Source organism: Patiria miniata, unplaced genomic scaffold (assembly GCF_015706575.1).
Source record: "Patiria miniata isolate m_02_andy unplaced genomic scaffold, ASM1570657v1 HiC_scaffold_14, whole genome shotgun sequence".
Classification (NCBI taxonomy): Eukaryota; Metazoa; Echinodermata; class Asteroidea; order Valvatida; family Asterinidae; genus Patiria; species Patiria miniata.
In genome coordinates, this window is record NW_024037052.1 from 5,957,481 (window position 1) to 5,972,482 (window position 15,002).

The 15,002-nt window shown below is 41.1% G+C and overlaps 1 protein-coding gene across 1 annotated transcript; it reads left to right on the plus strand.

The window, feature by feature from the left end:
* The first annotated feature begins 41 nt into the window (after positions 1 to 41).
* On the plus strand, positions 42 to 14,393 carry LOC119721966 (Golgi SNAP receptor complex member 2-like). Its single transcript, XM_038191932.1, has 7 exons — positions 42 to 244; positions 5,326 to 5,411; positions 6,315 to 6,379; positions 8,228 to 8,336; positions 8,964 to 9,096; positions 10,956 to 11,096; positions 12,415 to 14,393. Exons 2-7 carry the CDS (start codon positions 5,383 to 5,385, stop codon positions 12,574 to 12,576), a joined length of 639 nt encoding a protein of 212 aa, XP_038047860.1. The 5' UTR covers positions 42 to 244; positions 5,326 to 5,382; the 3' UTR covers positions 12,577 to 14,393.
* Positions 14,394 to 15,002: the final 609 nt, after the last annotated feature.

Consider the following 15,002-nt stretch of genomic DNA (forward strand, 5'->3'; position numbering starts at 1 on the left):
CTCACTGTCACTTGAGGGCGCTATGTTAATTATTACGTGTATCCGATGGGCATGCACTGCCAGAGTCATCAGAGGAGTGTACAATCTGGCAGGGTTTTTTTCATTCTCTTTGACTTTACTACTACTACTAGTTCAAAGTAGATTATGAGCAAAATGGAATGTGAGAAACATTGCAACAACTGATTTCGTTACTGAGCCTGGGACTAATCTTAGTAGACGTTATTTGGCCGGCCACATCCGAACGGTAATTTGTGTTCGTGGAAATTTATCGATGAAGATCATGATTAAACTAAGCTACAGTCCATCATTTGTAATTAGTGCATTTTGTTCGTTTGAAGCAACAAACGTGTTCAAAATCTAATGAAGGATACTGAACAACTAACCTGATGAAGTTTCAGCTCAGCTTCAGCTGTATATTCCGGTCATACTAAAAAGCGTCAACACAGCGTCAACACACTCCAAAGCGTCAACACAGCGTCAACACAGCGTCAACACATCCAAAATGCATTAAAATTGACACAAGCAGTATGTAACCCATAGAGTGTGGACAGAAACAAGATTTTGGCTTAAATTCAATAGGTTAAACGTCTGAAAATTGCGATTTTCAGTTCAAGAAAATTGGCTCTCCGTGCCGCTCTGAGATCGGCTGCCTCAGTGGCAGTGCAGACCATTCCATTATGCTAAAGGGTGATAGCGTTGTACAATAAACCTCAGTCCCTCAGTCTCTCACAGATCAGAATGCACTGTTGTTTATGATAAGATAATGTCATTACCTACACACCCCTACTTGAAATGGTGTAGTCCAAGCTTTGTGCGAAGTCAAGATGGCGGACAACGGCCGAGCAAGTTAAAGGTCATTTTTTCGCGTGAAAATACTATATTTTTAACAACAAAATGGAAACTCAATCCAATGGAAATTCTCTTTTATTCTACATGTATGCTTTACAATTATATACCTTTTTTGTCAATTCAGAATGTGTTTTGGATATGTTTTGGATGTGTTGACGCTTCTGTCATGTGTTGACGCTGTGTTGACGCTTTTTAGTGCGACCCGTATATTCCGAGAAAAACAGCATTCTAAGATCTCAATTTCAAATCAAAAGTTACTGAATCTTGAATTGCAGCTATACGCGACGTCGCGCACTGATCTGACGAATTCTAACAACCGCGCGCGTGTGTGCGTCGTTCCAATACTTGTGCGCGCTGCGCTGAATAACAAAACGAACTACTAATTTAAATTTTCCTACGGTGCTTCTTAAGAATCACCGTTGGAAATGCCTTCTTTCGTTGATTAGGGCCTACTTCAAAATGACAGCTTCCCAGAAAGAATAATTTCACAGGGAGTTTAGTCCCCTTAATATCTTTCAACCAAGTTTGTTTTTCAACAATAATTACGCCAATTACTTTTCGGATGGCTGCAAATGATGGACTATAGCTTTAAGTCATGTTAAGTGTTACTGATAGTGTTAGCACTAACTCAGTGTCAGGTGTAGGCCTAGAGGGCGATCGTGAAGTGTAGGGTCCGGTTCCTATAGTATAAGGGAACAAAATCCACTTTAAAATTATTGGACCTGCCATACCAAACTAGTTGGCGACATTCTCAAAATACAGGCATGACTGGTATGTCATAGATAGAGGGCAGGGTTTTGATTTTTTGAGGGAAATTTGGGGGTAAAATGACGATGACAGCGCGGCGACAACATGCGACCCGAAAATAAAGATGGCAATCACTGGCCGTGCGATGTACCGTGAGCATGCACGGCGCGCTGAATCGCAAGGCACAAACCGCGCAGGAAAATTGTGATTTCTATACCAAGGATCTGTTCAAAATTGCAAAACGGGTGAATTGAGAGAAGTCTGAGCAAAGGTGATTTTTGAGCAATAAAAAAAATTTTGACTCTAATTTGATCAAAACAAAACAGGGGCCCTACACTTCACGATTGCCGTTAATAGTGTAGTGTAACTGATGCATGCTGAGAACTTTAGCATACTACTAGTACTAGTAGGCCTACTACATGTAAGTAGTAGTGAGTGCGACAGTTCCGGTGTCATATGAAAATTGGACTCCTAGGATTGAAAATCTGACTCCTTTTCCTTATTATTGATTAATCCCTCGCACGTGACAGGTCACTCTTCTCACGGATATGATCCTAAAAATATTATAATTGTACTTGCGGCTACCCGACCAATGAGTCCATATTTATGGACTCGGATATTCACACTACACCGGATCATCTACAATTCCGATCCCGATTACTTGATTAAATAAGAATTTAATGCAAGTGTAACCTTTTTTTTTTTTTTTACATCATTTTACAATTGTTGGAAAAAAAAGAAATTGTGTAAATCGCTTAAACATTACCCTCACTGATCGATCCAGTTCGGCGAAATATCTGCACAATTTGTAAACTGACCTGTGAAAAGAAGCGCCGAGAGTAGGGCTGTGCATCGGAACCGGGTACCCGAGTACCCAACCATTAACCCTTACTCTCTGAGGGTAGTTTACTGCATGTCAGTTGGTTATGCCAATGCCCTCCAGCTGCAGTTTATTGGAGGATACTTTGATGTAGCAGTGAAGGCTCCAATTGGCAGGAGTTGGAGGCCCTGGAGGGTGCCTGATACTGACCAGCTGGGGGCACTCACTTTGTTATCAGAGGACTCTCATTGTTCTCTGTGGCATGTATTGGAGTGCCTGTCCAGTTACCCTTGAAATGACATGGCAGATATTGGAGGGCCATGCAAAAAACATAGGAGATTTTCTTGAGGCACATATTGGCATGCGTTGGAGGGTCTAGTAGGGTAAGGGTTAATGTCAGGAACCGGTTCCAGATTATGGAATCGAGTACCCGTAACCAACTTTACATATTACTTAGTAACTTCTCAGTCAATGAAAAAGAAATGCTTCAAATGTCAGTGGGACAATTTCAAAATGAAAAACAGGATACACGGAAAACCAAAACCAGTGTCACGTTTTATGATGCTTGCACAAGTTGCAGTTTTCGCCACATACATGTAGCTAAAGAGCTCACTGTATACGTCTTTTCTAGCCATATTGCCGCACCAGTGTGGTAGTATTTTCATGCGGAGCTTTATGAACAATCTGAAGAGCAACTTCCCAAATTTGAATTTTTGGCTTAGATTTCTTTAAGGGGTACCCGGGTACCCATATTTTTTTTCAATTGGGTACCCGGTTCCTGTACTACCCGTAAATTTACACCCCTAGCCGAGAGGCAATATTCTGGTTTCCTCCGCTACGTAGTCAACTTTAATAGGTTTTTCTTGACCATAATAGTAAAAATGAGGCTTTCTTGTGAGGGAATGATTTCAAGTGTCACAGAGTAAAATTACAATGGTGTTTGATTTAACGTAATTGCCGTATTCGCCGACAGATTTTTATCCCCACGTGAGACAGTTGCGGATCACCCATGCACACGATGCATGGGTTTTGTTTTGTGTGCGGTCTGTATTACATAATACATGCATGGCAGGTGTGACACACGACGCGCGCTGAGCGTGCCGTGAATGATGAATTGCATGTAGTAGGTGGCGCTGCATACGTGATCCTCAACTGTTGAAAGTGATCCCCAACTGTCGGGTTCAGTCTTTTCAAAAGCCATGATTTATTTCCTAACCCTAACGTACCTAAATCCATCAAAATCTACCCCCCTGTTTTGGGGGATTTCGGCGGATTCAGGATACCTCCATATTGAACAAACTGGGGGATTTTGATGGACTCAGGATTCGAAGCCTAGCGGAACTGGCGGATTTTGATGGATTCAGGATACCTCCATTTTGAGCTATTGGGGGACTTTGATGGATTCAGGATCTCAACAGTTTAACTCTTTTGCAATGTTTGTGGTCAAGTAAATACTGCTGGCACTAGCCCTGCCAAGTCTGTCACGTACTGTACAAACATGTACACACATGTACTGGGTGGACTTGCATGGAGGGTCACTTGCTGGAGGAAAGATACAAATAATGCGCGAAAACGTGACGAACGCAACGCCGTTTACGCGCAAAGAACACCATGTGCATCGCTAATAATTATGTGTGCGCATCGCGTAAATACTCGGTGCGCATTTCTTGCTTAGCGCATGTTGAGCTACATGTAGGTCACGTGCTGGAGGAAAGATACATTTAGCTCCATTACTTTACGTTCATTTGTTGCGCGTCTATGAGAGACAACCAAAATGGCAGAGATTTATCGCACAGTGACTGGGCGCGTGTGGACGCGCTGCCGATCTAGTCTTTTCATTCTATATCTATGGTTTACGGGCTGAAACATGCGCTATGTCTTTCACACAAATTTTGTGCGCGAGACGTATTCACTTCGGTACTGATCCATGCTGGGGTCGCCATGCATTGGTGTATTTTGACGGATTCTATGCAACAACACACATCACAATTTTCATGCGAGCATGGTATCCTGAATCCGTCAAAATCCACCAGAAATTTAGGTGATGGATTTTGAAGACTCTATGGAAAAACATGCTGTATTTTTTTTTATGCCACCATGGTATCCTGAATCCGCCAGAATCCATCAAGACTTTTGCTGGTGGATTCTGGCGGATTCAGGATACCTCCAGAATCTACACTGGGGGATTCTGATGGATTCAGGATACCAGCAATTTTTGCATGACAAAATTGGTGGATTTTGGTGGATTCAGGATACTTTCTAGTAAAAGAGCCCCAGGAGTTAGGGTTAACTAGTTGAGTCTGTTTGGACATATTTGGTTTTAACTTGAAGAGGAGGAATTTTACTATGAAATGACGTCACTCGGACACAGAAACTCTGAACATTAGTAGGTGTACAGCGGTTTGTATAAAAAGTGATCTGGAACTGTCACACTAACAGCAGCTTGAAATATCCAGCTCACTAGGCTCATGGCAGTGGGAGATTTGCCAGTAGAAATCAATTGTCATGAGTGTAGTGCGATGGATATTTCAAGCTACTGCAGTTCCATTTGCCAGTACGACGGGAACTGTTACAACATGTGTACGTACAATGTAGCCCCAACATTTGTCTCCAATTGTAGCGTTAAAGTTTGCGGGCACCTGTGTTTTACTTAAATACGGTACCTGGTTCCCGCGCTACAGGTTAATGCACTCCACTAACAATCACACGAAAAATAGATATCTAGAGAACTTTTTCCTGGTTGTTAACCAGGTACATGTATTAAGTACAATGTACATGCAGCCTCCATAGCAGCAAGTACAAAGTGAAAAAGTGTTACTGTATTTTCATAACTGATAATACTGAAAACTCTGAAAAGGTGTGTTTTAATGATGATATTTCACAAACGCTATACTGTTTAAATTTTACAGCACAGAGAGACATTTAACTTAGACTGGAAAACATCAGTGCCCACCCTAAGAAAAGAAATGGAGAAGTTGTACCATGAAACAAACAAGTGAGTAACATCTTGAGACCAGGAACTTGCCCCCCCCCCCCCAAAAAAACCCCAACAACAACAACAAAGACTTAAGTTACTTGTGTGATAATATGTTCATGTGTGACTTGTCTTTTATATTCTTGAGCCCTCATGTACATGTACATGTATGTACATGCAGTTGTTGATTTTTTTGCTGCCTATTCATCATATGATTTAGTATGTTTCAGGTGTCAGGTTGCTGGTTTATTTCCATACCATACTACATTTGTAATATGGCCAGTAACATACGAAGAAAACATCAGAACTGGGAATAATAGTATAGGGAGGTCAGCCAAAGCTTGTAATAATAATACAGGTTCTTATGATTACTACATGTACATGTAGGTCTGCCCCTTTACAAAGAATACATAGTATTGCTACATTTTAAGTTAAACAGTTTTATAGCCCTAACAGTCCTGAATCGTCCAATTTCATTACGATTTTGCACACCCCCTAGGGAGTTAGGGTTAAGTTTTAAGTTCTTTTTGTTAGTGCAGACCAGACTCATACCAGTCTCAAATTAATTTTGCAACAGTTTCAGATGAAATGTTCATCGCAAGTTTTAATTCCTGGATAAATTTGTCTGAAATGTGTGTCTCATCATGCAGGCTGCTTCATGAGGTGCAGAATGGCCTACATGTACATGTATTGCTACATTTTAAGTTAAACAGTTTTATAGCCCTAACAGTCCTGAATCGTCCAATTTCATTACGATTTTGCACACCCCCTAGGGAGTTAGGGTTAAGTTTTAAGTTCTTTTTGTTAGTGCAGACCAGACTCATACCAGTCTCAAATTAATTTTGCAACAGTTTCAGATGAAATGTTCATCGCAAGTTTTAATTCCTGGATAAATTTGTCTGAAATGTGTGTCTCATCATGCAGGCTGCTTCATGAGGTGCAGAATGGCCTATCTCGAGTTGAGCAGGCTTCCCAAGAGAAAAAGTACTGTAAGTGACAAAATCTTAGTTAAAATGTGTCTTGAAGTACTTGGATGTGTGCCATGTGACTTCTGTTCAACATCTGACTAAGACCCAGTAACTAACTGGGGTGCTAGAACTCTTTTTTCCCCCCAAATTTTGTCTTTGGTCGGTTGTTCTAGCTCCCCAAAGACAGCAAATCGAAATAACTGTCATCCAGTATTTTCACGAACACCCAGCTCAAAACAGTTGCCAAAATCACGGCAAAAACTTGACAAAAATACCTTTTAAGGCACCTACTTGCTTCTTAACAAGTCAAAGACAAACTACTGGGGCTTCAATGGTACTCCCGATCATTTTTGGAGCTGCAAATCGATGGAATTTGGCCAGTTTCCACAATCACGGTACTGCACAGTCTGTCTCCATGTTGGAACGAAAGAGCCGTGTCTGAATTAATGGAAGCGGCTGCACCCACTTTCCGTTCACCTGTTTGTTATTTCCAGCCATAGTCAGATGATTTAGATGGGACCATTCGCACACAGAGGTCACGATCACATGACCTGTACAAAAACTTGTTTTGTGAAATGGTACAGACCGCATTGCGCAGTGGCTACGATACAGGCGCTAGTGCGCAAGGACAATGTAGCCGCAGTGGGTCTTGTACCATTTCACAAAATACTCGTTGATACATCCGGACATACATAAACTGTTGTTTTTTAGAGGTCACGTGATCATGACCTCTGTGTGTGAATGGCTGTGTCTGAATTATCTGGCTATGGCTGGAAATAACATACGGGTCAATGGAATGTGGCTGCAGCCACTTCCATTAATTCGGACAGAGCCACACGGGAAAATTTCTGTTCAAAAGGGAAGAAAACAACAGTAAACTCCGGCTAAACCAACATTGTATAAACCGTCATATCGCTTAAATCGGCCGTCTGACGAAAGTCCCGATTGTCTCTAATGCATTTCCATTGACATTTTCATTTCTAAGACGGCCTTTGTAAGCCGCCATTTCGCCTATGGCGGCGTGTTACTTTCAGTCCCATTTCCTCAAAACCACAAAAATTCCTCTTTATAAGTCGGCATCGTGCTCTGCGGTTTGCAAGAAGTGTCGAGTGAAATGTCCCACACACTGCTAACTGACATCTGTTTATCAATGGCACGGCCCGTGATTGATGCATCGGCCAGCAGTGTACATTGTGTGCATCGTTCGCTTACACGTGCGTGATCAAAAAGGAGTTTTCCCGATAGCACATCAATACCAGTACCCCCTCTCGACTGCACGCATGCGCTCTGTTCATTTTGGGGGTCCCCTTATTGTACCAGTACCATGCACACATTTAATTCGTGACTGTACACGTACGTACATATGTGCACAATGTACACTACATGGACGTACAGTATGCAAGCGATCTGTATATCATACCACTGTTAACGCTAGCCGGCGCGCGCCGTCCTTGCTTCGTACGTACGTACATGTACATGCATGACTTTCTGTGATCAATACCACAACCTGTTTGTGATGATAAACATTGAGGATATATTTGCTGGAATCAACCATGGATGTAGAAATAAACCAGGGTAAATCAAAGCCTTTGAATTTTAGCCATGAATCTTGTTTGCATGATTTCACTCCGTGATTCAATTTGTGTATTTGTGTAAGTCGGCAAAATGACGACTTGCAACAGAAACCGACATTCGTGTAAGTCGTCACAAATTCTCTGGTCTCGAGAGTGCCGTCTTAGCCAGAGTGTACTGAATTTTAATTTTTGTCATGCCAAAGAACTGGAGATAAACACCAACATTTTGAGCCATTTTAGTTCAAAGACAGACTGTACTCTTACCATGATACTTCTTGATCATTTGTATTTGAAGTGGCAGAGAATGAAGTGCAAGCAATGATCGACCAAATTGTTAGTAACTTGGAGAGACTTGACATCCTTGTCAACAAAGAACCGGCCACACGGAAACAGAATGCCAGACTGTAAGTTCATTTCATCATTCACTGTAAATAAACAAAATGTATCTTCCATTTAACCACGAATGGGCACTGACTTCATGTAGGTTCAATCACTTCAAGGTCGGACATCTAAAGAAACTGACTGGCGTAGGATTTGAACCTGCATCTTCAAGATTTTTCTCTTTGTCTCATCTCAGAAGACTGTGATTCCACAAAGTGTAGCAGCAAATAAACCTGGGCACAATTTCTTGGCGCTGCTAAGCACATAATTTTCTGCTAGCAGAGCCTTCATCTATTTCATGGAGACCGTAAGCAGTAAGCATGTCAGCAAAAGCATGCTAAAATGCCAGATGAAAAATTGCTTAAATCCCTGACGTAACAGTAGAAATCACTGTGCACGTGCAACCGTAAGCACATCTATTCCATGAAATAGTGCTCAAGGTTAGCACTGTTTCCAGCTATATTAAGCACAACTTTTCTGCTTACTGTAAAGCAGTGCCATGAAATTGGGCCCTGTAATCAAAGTCCAGTTTTAGTCTTGTCACTGTCTCGTTTACAAAATATACAAATAAGCATAAATGAACCAAAAAATAAATTCTCCTTCCCTGGTTCAGTGCCACAGAAATAGATTTATTGGGTCTTTTGTTTCAGACGATTAGAGCAGTTGAAGTATGACTGTCAACATCTGCAAGCAGCATTGAGAAACATCCAGCACCGCCGATACATGCACGAACAGGAGTTGAAGGACAGAGACGAACTACTCACAAGACGATTTGTAGCCAATGTAAGATATGGAGCCCGTGCAAATGACTAGTCAGAGTAACTAGGAGCAACAAATTGCCTTTTGTAACATTTTGTCATGATCTGGCGATAGTAGAGTCCGAGGGCGAATCAGTCCTGAGCTGCAATAACACATCATCGCACACTCATTGCCAACCAAAACCATCCGATTTTACCTCCAAAACAGACCCAAAGTGTCAAATATGCCACCTTGGGATCCGGGGATTAAGATGGTGGTACTTAAATTTACTGTTTGGAAGACAAGAGAAATTTCCCGTTCAAATTGTGCTTGCAGTCGCCATCTTGCTGTTGTTGTGATTCAATTTAGCATCGACTTGCGATACATGTATGTTGCGTTTTGATATAAGTTTGGTTCGACCATTTTCTAAAGAGGGGACATTATCTTCTTTCCAGCGTGCACCAGCCATAGAGGGCGCGTGTATCATGATGATACCTTGGTACATGTAGTACTGCGGTCACTCTGCATGGCTGGCACATGCTGAAAAGAAGATAATGTCCCCGCTTTAGAAAATTGTCCGACCGAACGTAGGTATCATAGCGCGACGTTAACCTAAGTACCACCATCTTAAATCCTGATCTCTACCGGATCCCGAGGTGGCGTATTTGGTGCTTTGGGGTCTGTTTTTGGGTAACATCTGATGGTTTGGGATTTTGATTCGTCCTTGGACTCGCCAATCATTACCAAAAGATAATTTGTAGAGTCCTAGTAACTCGGACTAGCCCGCGAGTATATACAAAAATATGTTAGAGACTTCAAATTGATGAATGAAAACCATAGAGCTTTATCATGGATATTACTTTCTAGCACTAACTTGCTGTACGCAATGTAGCCTGCTGGGCCCATTCATGTTTGTGCACAACTTTAGGCAAAACTCTAAATTGTGTACGGCATACATGTATATACATCTATTTTCATATTTGCATTTATATTCGATGAAGGTGCTTTATTGAAAGTGATACGCCCAAAATAAAAGTGGACAATCAGTAATTGAGCATTTTGTTTTGCTGTGTGGTGACATAGATGCACATGTTGCACCTACATACATGTATGTGTGCTGTACCAAAAAGCCAGTTTGGTATCTCGATGCAGTAGTTCAGGTCAGAGGTCATTCAGGATAAAATTGCTGACATGGCTGATACGACGTTACGCGAAGTTATGCGCATGCCCATTCTGCTCGTAATTAACATATGAGCGTCGTGCGAACGTCTCCTTGCGCGTTCACGCGCCTTCGATGAGCATTCTATTATCTTGAACGACCCATGACCTTTATCTTTGTGCGCATACGCAGTTGAAATACAGAACTGGCTTATATTAGTTATCTTGCGAGCGCGAGTGGAACACGGTATAATGTAGTGCGTCTGTGTCCCACATACCACGAGGCCGAAGTATGTGGGACACAGACGCACTACATTTTCCGTGTTCCACGAGCGCGATAACGAATTTATCTTCAAGCAAACTTGACGCACAGTAAAGTTGGAACACGCATGCTGTGTAACCTACGCGCAACTTTTGAATTCACAGTGAATTGTGCAGCACTAATCGCATCACGTAGGCTTAGAATAGCACAATACGCGGAGTGCGGTATGGACCGTGGCCGTGCGGTATGGTTATATGTAGCACGGCTTGTTGCCATGGATCGACCAATCAGGATCGAGGATTCAAGTTTGCTTGAAGATAAGTTTTGTTATTTGACTGTTTGTTAATGGTATACAGTACCTTTAAGTCAAGGGATCCCAAAATGCCGGTCTGTTGTGGCAAATATTTTTTTGTCTGCGCAGGGCTAAACAGAAAAGTCCCCGTATCAAATGTTCTCCATGTATATTATACATTGCATTTTCCAGGATGACAATACTTCAGTTCTGATCGACCAAGAGCTAAGTCATAATTCATCGCTTCATGATGCCCATCGAGGAATGGACGATTTAATTGGGGCAGGTGCGGCTACTATCGAGAACCTACGAAATCAAAGGGGACTCTTAAAGGTAATTACGTTTAGGATTTAGGATTTAAGAATGTTTAGGATTTTATCTGAACAATGTTTGGTGTACAGTTTGTGGCCTAATCACGTGTGCAGTTTTAATAATAAGTCATTGATTTTCAAAAATTCTATCTTTTTGTTTGGGCTTGAGACTGCACCCTCCCTCTGAACACACACTAAGAAGTTCTTTTGTTTCTCTCATTGTTCTGCCCTTTTGGTGAGAAGTGTGTGCTATCCATTTCAAAGTTGGGACAGGCGGAAATGTAAAACTGCCAAGTCCTTGATACCTCAAACCAAAGAAACTGAAATATCTACAAACTGACGTCAACTTATAATCCCATTATGCACTGCTAAAATAGCCTCTCCATCTTGGGGTGAATGTCAGGTCCTGTCAGCACTGCGTTTAAATGCCCTTACCAGTGGTTCCCCCTCCCCCCCCCCCAAAAACTTTCCCTTTGTAAATGTTGTGGGGTACCAGTGAGGTACTGAAAACGCTCAGACGCGTCTTTGGAAGGGTAACTTGCCTTAACTCGCGACTCGTCCTAGGATCGATTTCACCAAACTTAAGCATGTTAAGACACGTTCAACACATCCTAACTGCTTAGAAACGCAGCTGAACTCGTCTTAACTTCAGGTCTGTTCAAGGGTGGTCTAATGTCATTAATGCCGGGGTATTATAATTTGTATATCGTCTGGAAATCATTGCCGTTAGAGACGAGTATCGGCCCAGGGTTATAGTTTCGAGGAAGAAAACCGCTGTAGAAACAGATTTGAAAAGATTTCTGATACGTACATGTAGGTATAGTTTTAATAAAAATAGCTTATTTCCAAAATTTGATTAAACGCCGACACCTAGTCGACTTTTTTAAAATAGAGTGATGAAACAGGGAGCGAGAACGACTTGATTGTATCTTGTGTAGAACTATCTTGCGTGTGAAATTGATTGAGTTGAGTACTATTTCTGGTGAAAGTTCATGCTCTATTGAGTTGGTGTTGCCCGTTTCTTTTCAAAGACTCTTTCGTCCAACGGTAAAATCAAACATGAAACAGCAATCAAATAGATACATGTACTTTAGATGGGTTTAGTGAAATCGGTATTAGGGCGCGTCTCAACTAAGATCGATCTTAGAGTAGGGACTCGTCTTAAGTCCTAAGATGAGTCGCAAGATAAGATGACTTTTGTGAAATCGGCCCCTGGAGTCCATACTTACATGTAAATATTCAAGAGAAATTATGCCCACGTGAAGTAATTTTTCAATCAAATTGAAGTATGGAATTGGAAAACGAGGTTAATTGTATACAACTTTGTTATACTCTGGCAGGGCACCCAAAGGAAAATCCTCGATGTAGCCAATGTTTTGGGACTGAGTAATACCGTCATGCGACTCATTGAGAAGAGGACTGCACAGGACAAGTGGATTCTCTTTGGAGGCATGTTTGTCACATGCGTGGTGATGTACCTGTGTTATGCATATCTCACGTAGTATCAGGATTGCAGATGAACATTGTGCTCAGTTACATTTTAAGAGGATGAGATAAGGGTCGACATCAAACATATGGACCATTCACGTGTACTGTATTTATCTGTACAAATGTGCTCTGCCAAATTTTGTACTATAAATTCATTCTGATCGTACTGGTGTGACAGCTCACAATTGATTTTGTTCAATCATTTTGTGTGAGCAGTTTTGTGTATGGTGTGTCACCCTCTTGCATACATGTATCTACTATCGTACTGCTCAAGCAAGAACCTTGTTTGAAGAAACTTGGTTTATATTTTGGTACATGCTTTTAATTGCTGTACTTTATGTGCTTTAGTCCTATTTGTAGCTCAAAACCTACCCATGCCCAGGTTGTTCAGGATACTTTTGGCTTTGTGCTATTTTTCTTCGAACTTGTCACTTTTATTTGGAAACTTGTTCATCAGTTTATACTTATGCTTTCAAATAATTGCCATAATTATTTTAGTGTTAAATCATTTCATCCTTGATAGAAACACTGCACACAGTTACAAATGCTTTTGTGGATTTGTGATGTTTGTTGCTGAATGATAACCAAGATTGGTTTATTTATCATTTTCTTGAGAAACTATTTTATTTTTTTGGTTGGAAATTAGGGATGTCATTTATAAAAAAAAACATATAAAAAGTTTGCTTTTGGATTTGTTCTCAGTTTTGTTTATGATATTCTATTAATATATCATATCTGTTAATGAAGCCCAAGGAAAAAGAAATTACAGGTCATGAAAAACACACAGGGAAACTGACTAGGTGCATTATACATGTTCATAATAGTTGTAAGGTTGAACAAAGAAATTGACTGGAGTGGGACTTTTGGTGGTGGGGGGGGGGGGAGGGGGGGGGAGGGCGCCTAATCATCCTTACTTGCAGCTGAAAAGCTAAATTGCAAAGGACGTGGCTACAACGTGGTCGAGCAGAAGGCATTTAAAGGCACCTTAGGCTGCCGCCATACAAACCATGTCTGACCACAGAGCACAGCTAGATATCGAAAGTGTTGATATTAGCACAGGGATGAAAAGTGGAGAGCCCAGAGAAAAACTCTTGTGGCACAGGAGAGAATCAAAGCACAACTCTACTTGCATATGGTCCGAGCCGGGAATCGAGCCCGGGCCACAATGGTGAGAGGCAAGTGCTTTACACACTAGCCGCCGATGCCACCCTTGAACCTGCAACGTTGCATTGTTGGTATGGTAATCCGGAGTCACAGGTTCAAATCCAACTTCAGTCAGCTTTCTTTGTTAAACTTTATAAATATTAACATTTACAAATGGTTACACTGCTATAAATGGGTTGCATAAAGGTAGAGCACAGGTTCAGCATTGAGAAGGTTGGAGGTTCTAATTCACCTTAGTCAGTTTTCTTTGTTTAGCCATTGATCGATTAAAAGTTTCCCCGTCAGGGTTACCCTTGTAAAGTTGATATTGAACAATCAAAAGATTTAATAAGAAATGTATGATTTTTTTTCATCTATACATTACATATATCAAACTAATAAACTAACAACAATTATCAACAAATTCTTTATGTGAAACACCCTCCTGTTTTAAAATCCATCAGGGATGACTACCATTACAACTGGCACATCGTAGTAAAGAAGAGTTGTTATATTACATTGTATAGTTAAACGAGACTTAATTCCTATGATAAATAAATGCATTGTAACAGTAAAACAAATACATTGTAATTATTCTGTTATGTGTTATGTTCCACGTTATGTGTTATGTTCCACGTACATTGTACACCAATTAAATACTTTGAATTGATAGAATTCTGTCAGAAGATTCCGCCATGTTATGTTTTTTCTTTATGAATGTATAATATGAATGATGTAGGCAAGTTTTTAGGCAAGTCACGCCGGAACATTTATAATTACCGGAAAATTAAGCAACCAATACATGCGATAATCAAGTCCCGAATGCTGTTTTAGGGAAGTTACACAATTCAAAATAGAAAATGACAAATGTCCTATTGTAACAACCTCGTCCCCAGGGTGTCGAGCAGTATGCGCCCACCACTACCTGCTCTCTCGCCCTGGTATTGGATCATTTGCATGAGCAAGATTTTTGAACACGTATGCAAATGAGGAATAGTCTGGTGCCTGCATGTGTGTTACATTAGCGTTTGTTTTTGTATGCGGTGTCTGGGGTAAAAACAGCATCAATTCGTCTTCGCTCGTACCCCCCGCCCTGCAAACAGGGTGCTGGTAAGGGCTGATGAGCTTCACAGAATCTTGTGAAGGAAGTACAGATTGACCTTCGCATGCAGCTAGCGCGCTACGCATGATGGGACGAGGGGACGAGGTTGCTATTGTAACGAATCCAACAGTCCACTAAGGACCAGAAAAGATCTAGATACACTTCCTTTGTTTTCTCAAATTGGTTAAACTCTAG